The sequence below is a fragment of the Coregonus clupeaformis genome, chromosome 14 (assembly GCF_020615455.1).
Source record: "Coregonus clupeaformis isolate EN_2021a chromosome 14, ASM2061545v1, whole genome shotgun sequence".
Taxonomy (NCBI): domain Eukaryota; kingdom Metazoa; phylum Chordata; class Actinopteri; order Salmoniformes; family Salmonidae; genus Coregonus; species Coregonus clupeaformis.
Genome location: NC_059205.1, coordinates 42,164,925 through 42,173,208, shown reverse-complemented (window position 1 = coordinate 42,173,208; position 8,284 = coordinate 42,164,925). Strand labels below are relative to the sequence as shown.

Here is an 8,284-nt window from a genome sequence, read left to right as displayed (position 1 = left end):
GATTTATTTTGATTTGAAGTTGAATTAATGTTTAGGTAGTGCTTCCCTCGACCCTGCACAATGAGAACCTGTTTTTGTTTGTTTGTATATTTCATTGCATTCTCCTGTGTGCTCCTTGTCCTTTGACCAGGCTTAAAAGATAGACAAAAAATAAAATGGTGAAACTTGCAACCTGTTGTTGACATCTTTATTTTGCCACTCGACCCAAACTTTAAGAACCTGTATGTATGTATATATGTTAGGCAGAGCTCCTCATGCTCTTGTTTAAGCCTGGGGTGGTGTAGAACAGCTTTATTTGTTTCTCTGGGGCCTCACAAATGCCAGGATATTTATGACTGTCATTCTAGAGCAGTGATATTTTATTAGAAATGTTTATCAAGCTTGGCGGGTGAACTGCCTAGGTGGGCTATATTTCGGCTACTAAATTGAGATCTCAACCTATATTCTATTTGAGAAAATAATCAACAAGATGGAATTATAAAGTTCTGATATAGGCTATTTTTTTTAAGCTTCCCTGCATGATGTTAGCCTTTCTGAATAGACTAAAAGAACCACAGGTAAATGAGAAACATCAACTGGGTCTGGGATAATCACAATAACATTATCAGCTGGGGCTGCTATTGAATCAAACATGCACTCACTCACTGTCCAAGCACTGTGAAATGTATGTTTTATTCTAAATGGTGTGATAAACTCATGTTTGCAAAGTTGTTACATTGGGCACAGTTTGCCGCAGTGTCTCTTTCCGGAATTAGTGTTGATTGGATGCCACCGCTATATTCCCGTCCCATTGGCTTGTGTTCCAAGCTGTGTAAAATAGATCGTCTGTTAGTTCAGTCACAGTGACATAAGTATTGAGTAAACTAATGCATGAGCATGAGGATTGTTAAAACATCAATACACACACCAGAATAAATGTAAAAACATTATTCTATTTTCAAACTCGTGCGTGCCATAATAGTCAGCTGTAACCGACACTGACGCTTGGAAGGTAGGCTGAAATCATACTATACAGACAGAGATGTTAGTTCTTCGCTGTAGTGAGCAGTGAAAACTTATATAGTGCTCTAAAAATAGAACCCACATGGTCCAATGGGAATGAAGGAGACTTCAGTCATTGCACCAACCATATCACAGAAGATGTTCAAGGTGGGCGGGTGTTACACTTTGGCTAACCAATTGGTCGGTATCACGAAAGCGTAATGTAATCACGTGGGGGAAGACTGGCTGTAAGATTTTGAATAGGGAAGTTTACAGAGCGTCGACGGACTTTCAGGGAGTTCACTGTTTGCTAATAGAGCAAGCAAGCAAGCAAGAAAGAGTCCTCTCGGAAGAACACTTTCCCTATCATCACTGGAAGGCGATAGTCAGACCTACTACTCTCAACTTTTTTACTACAGCATATTATACATGCTAATACATCGAAGACGCACGTTTAAAAACAAAACAAAAAAAAGACAATTGAACTATCTTGATTTTGGGGTGTAATTAAAGCTGCATCTATATAGGAACGAGATGGATGTTATTCCTATGTGCAGCATATTTCAGGAGCTCCAGATTGTACATGACACCGGATACTTTTCAGCTTTACCATCTCTCGAGGAGTACTGGCAGCAGGTATTTATAATTGTGAATAGTCCTATTTTTGATAGAGAAACACTCTAAAATGAATGAAAAATAATGATTATGTTTTCCACATCGCAGTAAACTTGTGCGCAACTGCAGATTGCTGTCAGTGGAGATGCAAACTGTCAGGAATTCAGAACAAAAAAAGTTGTACTATTCGGACTTGTAGCACATTCTTGACACCTTAGTAAGTTCAATGCATGTATATGTAACAATACAAGCATGCACGTTGCAATTATATATAAGTTACGCTAATGGCTTAGTCCAATGAATGAACTACGACGCATTGTTTTTATTCCGTTTTGTAGACAGCTGATGCGTCATAGTGAATAGAATGTGTGTGTGTGTGTGTGTGTGAGAGAGAGAGCGAGAGAGCGAGTTCGTATTCGGAATTAGCGGAGACGAGTATGTGCGTCTTCAAATTATTTTGTTCAAAATTACCACCATCTCCCACTCAACATGTGTCTTTATAGGAATTACATAATATTCGAGAAACTAGGTATTATTTTTTGCTGGGTGGTTGAAATGAATTTGCTACACGGTGTAGTTTATGCGGGCTTGGGGCGGTTCACTCTCCATGCCCTCTGAGGCATTTAAAGCTCGCCAGAGATGCATTCTGCCCTACTGAAAATAAATGTTTGCAATGAATACAAAGTATTTCCTTGCTAAACGTTTTTAGGTTTGCCAGAAATCTATTACATAACAACTTACCCTGTAATGTATATTGGTTTTAATTGATGTTTTCTATACCCTAATAGTTTGAAATTAATTCATTGGAATGCTAGATGCATGTCATTATTGATATTGTTACTTTTGAATATATTGAAGTTAGCAGTCACTTACGGATTGTCACGCTTTACAGAAGAGTCCTTACTTCCTTTTTAGAAAAAAAAGAAGTCCATAAATCTATGTAGCTCTTGCAGTATTCATAAATAAAGCTTTTTATGGACCTGCTTGAACCAGACCTACCTCCTCCATTCCATTTACATTTACATTTTTGTCATTTAGCAGACGCTCTTATCCAGAGCGACTTACAGTTAGTGAATAAATTTTTTTTTTTTTATACTGGGCCCCCATGGGAATCGAACCCACAACCCTGGCGTTGCAAACGCCATGCTCTATCAACTGAGCTACATCCCTGCCGGCCATTCCCTCCCCTACCCTGGACGACGCTGGGCCAATTGTGCGCCGCCCATGAGTCTCCCAGTCGCGGCCGGCTGCGACAGAGCCTGGATTCGAACCAGGATCTCTAGTGGCACAGTTAGCACTGCGATGCAGTGCCTTAGACCACTGCGCCACTCAGGAGCTCATTATTGTTATTTCTAGCAATGCCACTGGATGCATTATTAAATCCACATTATGCTGAGTGATTGATACATTTTAAAAGATCTACAAGCACTTCCCTAACACACAGGGTGGCTCTGTAGCGTATGTAAATGTTATCATTGTGCATGATGCCAGCTATGTTGGAGGAAAGAGCACCGCCACCAACTGAGTCATTTCTTTCTAAGGAAATGTGTTTACTAACCTTCCCTGATCTAGTCTGCTTCTCAAAAGGCACCAAATTCCCTATATAGTGCACTACTTTTGACCAGAGCCCTGTGGGCCCTATAGGCCCTGGTCAAAAGTAGTTCACTATAAAGGGAATAGGGTGCCGTTTGGGAAGCAGCCATAGTCTCAGAGGACACCCGTTACATGCACTCCACTGCCCTTAGAATAGTACATTGTCTATATATGTACTGCATAGGTTGTTTATATTCCTATTTCCTGCATGGTTTACTGATTTTTCTCTTATCCCATCAGACATGTCTGGAGTTGGAGCGGTACCTCCAGAGCGAGCCATACGTCTCAGCCACAGACATCAAGTTTGAGACGAGCCAGGAGGACCTCTGGATGATCCTGGCCTGCGGGGACAAGGCTGAGTCTGACCCAAAGATCCTCACTCACATTAAGGAGGAAGACAATCAGGAGGCCAACAGCTTTAACTCTGACGCCAGCAGCGAGGTGTCCGACGGCTCCGAGGACCTCTCCCCTTCCCTCGACTTCACCTCCAACCCACTGAGTGACATTATGGGAGAGGGAGAGGACCTGGGTTCCACTATTATCAGTACTCCACCATCTTCTCCTGAGGTGGGCATGGAGGCCTCCTCCATATCCTCCCAGGTGTGGAGTGGTATACAGACAGTGTTGCACTCACCTGGGAAAATACAGACAGGGGGCATTAGTGGACGAACGGCAGAGAGGGGAAGCCTAGCCAACGGGGAGGATTCTCCGGACGGGAGGAGGCGGGTCCACAGGTGTCATTTCAACGGATGCCGAAAGGTCTACACGAAAAGTTCCCACTTGAAAGCACACCAGCGTACACATACAGGTAAATAATTGATTGCGTACAAGTAAACTGCATGACCCAACAGCTCCTCCTCCCATCCAAGTGTATATATGGATATAAAAGAGTAGAATCTCTGAGCTATCCGACCAGGCCCCAGTCTTACATTATACAGGTAATATGTAGGCCAGTCCAGAGAGTGGTGGTGTGTGTTGTTACCCACATACTAATGCTGCTGTCACAGCAGAGAGGCCTTGGGAAAGAAAATCCAGACCAGCTGGTTATGTCATCATTATTCTGAATCTGCAGCCATTTACTTTACAAAGAACTTTCAGAAAATGATTCAGTTTCAGAAGGGACTAAATTTAAACCTCGTCAAACAATTAACATATTCATATGCTTACAAGAGAGTCTTTGTTTTGGATTTCTACTCATGAATTTGGTCTCTGCATTCTTGGAATAGTTCACTAGAAGGAAGGCCTAAACTGTGACCTAATTCCCACATCAGCAGTGACTTCACATTAACTAAGGGGGGAGGGGTGACATAACAACCTTTTGTGGGCATAGCCAAGCCAGCCATAGAGGATGTGGACTGGATCATGAAAGCAGATCACATTTCACCATGGGAAAAAGAAAACGACTGAATCATTTAAATGTAAAGTGTAGTGGGAATTTTACATTTACAGTTATTCGTTACTGAGTTATGTGAGCAGTTTTCCCCTGTCACCTCTGACCTCTCTTGCCAAGCTGTTTACAGCTGTCTTGCACATGATCAAGGCGCTTACATTCCAAGCAAACTATGTTACCAGAGCTAATGGAATTTTCACCATTAGAAATCGTCTAATTGTCCTTCGCACCTGCCCTCTATCTATATATATATCATATATATATATATATATATATATATATATATATATATATATATATATACACTAAGTCTGCTATTTACAAGTTGTAGTACTCTATCTAGTAGTATGTAGCACTTACAGTATCTTATGTCTATTTCTGATTTGGAAACATAATGGAGCACTGTCCTTCATGCTGTCTTTTCATACACAGTAATAACATCATTTGTTTTCTGTTTGCAGGTGAGAAGCCTTACAGGTGCTCATGGGAAGGCTGTGAGTGGCGTTTTGCACGGAGTGATGAGCTAACCAGACACTTCAGGAAGCACACTGGGGCAAAGCCGTTTAAATGCAGTAACTGTGACAGGTAGGTGAAGTGTTTAGGGATGGATTTATCTTTTGTTTGTTTCAATTATTTTATTGAGGAAGATTGTAAATGTCATAAACAATTGTTAAATGTTTGGGCAGCTAAGGTAAAGCCATGCAGCTGAAATATTGACTATTACTGCTGTTATATTAGTCTTACCTATTCTAAAAACGCTGAGCCTAATATGCTTTCTCTTTCTCCTTGCAGGTGTTTCTCTCGTTCGGACCATTTGGCGCTTCACATGAAGAGACACATCTAAGCGCTGGGCCCCAGAGCAGAGCGGTGTTGAGGGATGGTCCTGACGGTCTCCTAACCTGTCTGTGGGGAGGCGCAGTGCCCTGAGAGGGGAGGAAGGTGAGCGAGGGGAGCGTGCTCCAGTGAGAAGCATGCAGGCAATTTTTGCACCATACTTAGTGCCTCCAAGACCTCTCGGAGGAAAGAGCTCTGAAAGGTCGACACATTCTGGAAAAAGAATCACGAAAACCACCAAGGATGACGGAGAATGAAGAGATCCGCTAGAGAATGAAAATGTCTGAGAGGACAAGAAATAACGTTTTTTCTCTATATGGTGTCTGATGCTTTGTGGAGTTAGTTCCTGGTCTGGACACATGCAGCGATATACTCGAATAAACGTGTGTTGTTTCCTGTGAGCCTGTGAGAATGCCTGTGACTGAGTGCCTGCCTGTGGATGTATGACTATTGAGTGTATGGCTATGGTTGTGAGCTGAATGGCGTTGAGGGGATGATGTGTGTGGGCTGGGGATTTATTGTCTCGTTTTGTGGTCATGAATGAATGAATGCAAGCAAAGGTGTTGTTGTGCTGTTGTGTGGGGCATTGGTTGAGTCTAGGCTGGGTTTGGCAGTGTGTGTGTGTCCGGGCCGTCAGTTTGAGGTTTGAGAGAGAGCGCCCCCATCTGAGGGGAGGTGGTAGCGCACTCCTAAACGAGGTGGGGGGGAGGGAAGTGGATTGTTTGGCGCAGATATAAATTGTGTAATGTATTAAGTAGCGTGTCTCAAAGTTAATGCTACCAAGCTCATTTGTTGTCCATTGTGTAAGCTCAGTATCTAAAGGTTGTACACAACATTCATATCTTCATTATACCAGAAGTTGCATGATCTTGGGTTTGTTTGTCACTCGATTAGTTATAACGAAGGCAAATCCCAATAACGAGCAGCTATACATCTGTTTTACACCATAGATACCACATTATTGTACAGAAACATGAAGCAGCGATTTGTTTCCTTTTGTTTTGTATGTTTGGAGATATCACTATTGCTTGTCAACTATCTTGATCATGGAATTGTTTATTTCTACTCCATTTAAAATTAATTTCTTTAATTTTGTTCTCTTGCTCTCCTCTTTTTCTATATCTGTAAATGCACTGTTGACCTTAATGATGCCTTATGTAAGTGGCCTTGTCCAGATAAATAGATCACTCACGGGGGGTTGAAATGCAGTAGTGTATGATTGAATAGCTTTATTAAGGCTCCGATTCATATGGCCACACCTTTTGCCCTTGTCTAGGTCAGTCTCAAGACTTGAATAAAAGTCTGCTTTATACTTACTGCCATTTTACATTTCTGTGCATCATTTGTCAACATACATACAGTATCTATCTATCCATTGAGACGAAATCAAAATGTTTTGAAAATGATCCTTGAGCCGAGACAGAATTGTAGAGCACTTGAAACAATTCAATTTGAAATGATTTACTACTGTGTAGTAGTATAATGTGGTATGTTATGCACTTAAAATGGAATGTGGGATGATAAATTAGGTAAGTTAATGTCAAAAGTATAGAGTCTCCTGGTTGGTTGGGGGGTTGAGTTCTCGTGACGTGATCTGCTCGGCCACGAAGGCCATGGTAAATTAAGATTTATTGCAAATAACCCATTCTGGTCAGGCCATGGCGTGTTAGTTAACTGTTAAACGCTTACCTGACATGAGTGCTCTCAAACTGACAGTGGATGTGGATGATTATTGCTTATTGACCTGTATGGACTACCTTGTTTTAACCCCATACCATTGTACAGTACAGTTGATCTGGTCAACAGTACTGTCGGAAAGTCTCCTTTTTAAAATATACATTGTGGATATCAAACCATGCAAAAGATATGTGTTGTTTAAAAATAGTTTTTGTAAAGAAGCTTATATTTTGCAGGGTAAGGGACCAAACAAATCTAAATTGTGAAGTGTATGTTTATGAAAAACAACAAAGACAAGGCCACATTTAACTTGAGTGAGTACTAATGGTCAGAGAAACTGAAAACAAATGACGTATTGTTCACTTCTGCTAGTCTGCTACAGTGTTGGAGAAGGATTTACATTTTCTAGCTTGAACGGGGAATGATTCAGTACAGAGAAATGAAACTGATTGTTGGAGGGATTACACACTGAACAGCTTTCTATAATCTAAATCAAAACGGCAATTTGTCAGCCCTATCTTTAACTAAAGTATCTTTATTGATGAAAAAATAGAGAAATTAGGTTTTATTTGTTTGATTAATGGCATAATGTTTATTTTTTATTTGTATTGTTTTGTCAAATTATTTCTGTATGAATGTATTTTTTATTGGAATAATGATTAAAAAAATATCATCATATTTTGGTGTTTTTGTTCTACCTGCTTCTTACATCCTCATACTGTGACCTGACATAAAACATGAGCTCTTACGGTAACATGAGTGCCATGAAGGTAAAGCTTTTCAAACGTACTCCTTCAGTTTCCTGTCATGTTCAGATCCACCTCACTGTATAGTCAGCTAAGTAGGCTACTTCTCAACGCCACAGAGGTGGATTGCTGAGCAATTGAAATAAATGTTCTGAATGAACTCCACCTGTAATAATGAATGTTAGTTTAGTTTGGGCTCTTAATATGAAATAATTAAGTTGAGACTGAGCTGTGTATAGTAATACCAATATGCAGTATCACAGACAGCGATGGTCCAGTATGTTCTCATTTCATTATGCCGTTTCTAGCACATATAATTAGAATGGTCAGAGGTTCCTAGCATGTTCTACTCATTAGATTTCTATGTTGTATCATTTCAACACATCATTGTGCTCTAACACTAGCAAAAGATCGAGCACATCATTCTTATGCACATCAAACCGAATCT

At 40.7% G+C, this 8,284-nt stretch overlaps 1 protein-coding gene across 1 annotated transcript; it reads left to right on the top strand.

Moving 5' to 3' along the window:
- Positions 1-1,271: 1,271 nt before the first annotated feature.
- LOC121580874 (Krueppel-like factor 6) lies at positions 1,272-7,729 on the top strand. The gene is made up of 4 exons (XM_041895991.2): positions 1,272-1,617; positions 3,430-3,997; positions 5,041-5,164; positions 5,372-7,729. The coding sequence occupies exons 1-4, from the start codon at positions 1,516-1,518 to the stop codon at positions 5,421-5,423; spliced, it is 846 nt and encodes a 281-aa protein (XP_041751925.1). The 5' UTR covers positions 1,272-1,515; the 3' UTR covers positions 5,424-7,729.
- The last annotated feature ends 555 nt before the right edge of the window (positions 7,730-8,284 follow it).

Excerpts from the sequence above, each read along its gene's own strand:
- LOC121580874 (XM_041895991.2), top strand. The coding sequence starts at position 1,516 with ATGGATGTTATTCCTATGTGCAGCATATTTCAGGAGCTCCAGATTGTA. Across the intron at positions 1,618-3,429 it reads TCGAGGAGTACTGGCAGCAG|ACATGTCTGGAGTTGGAGCG; the intron begins GTATTTATAATT and ends TTATCCCATCAG. Across the intron at positions 5,165-5,371 it reads AAATGCAGTAACTGTGACAG|GTGTTTCTCTCGTTCGGACC; the intron begins GTAGGTGAAGTG and ends TTCTCCTTGCAG.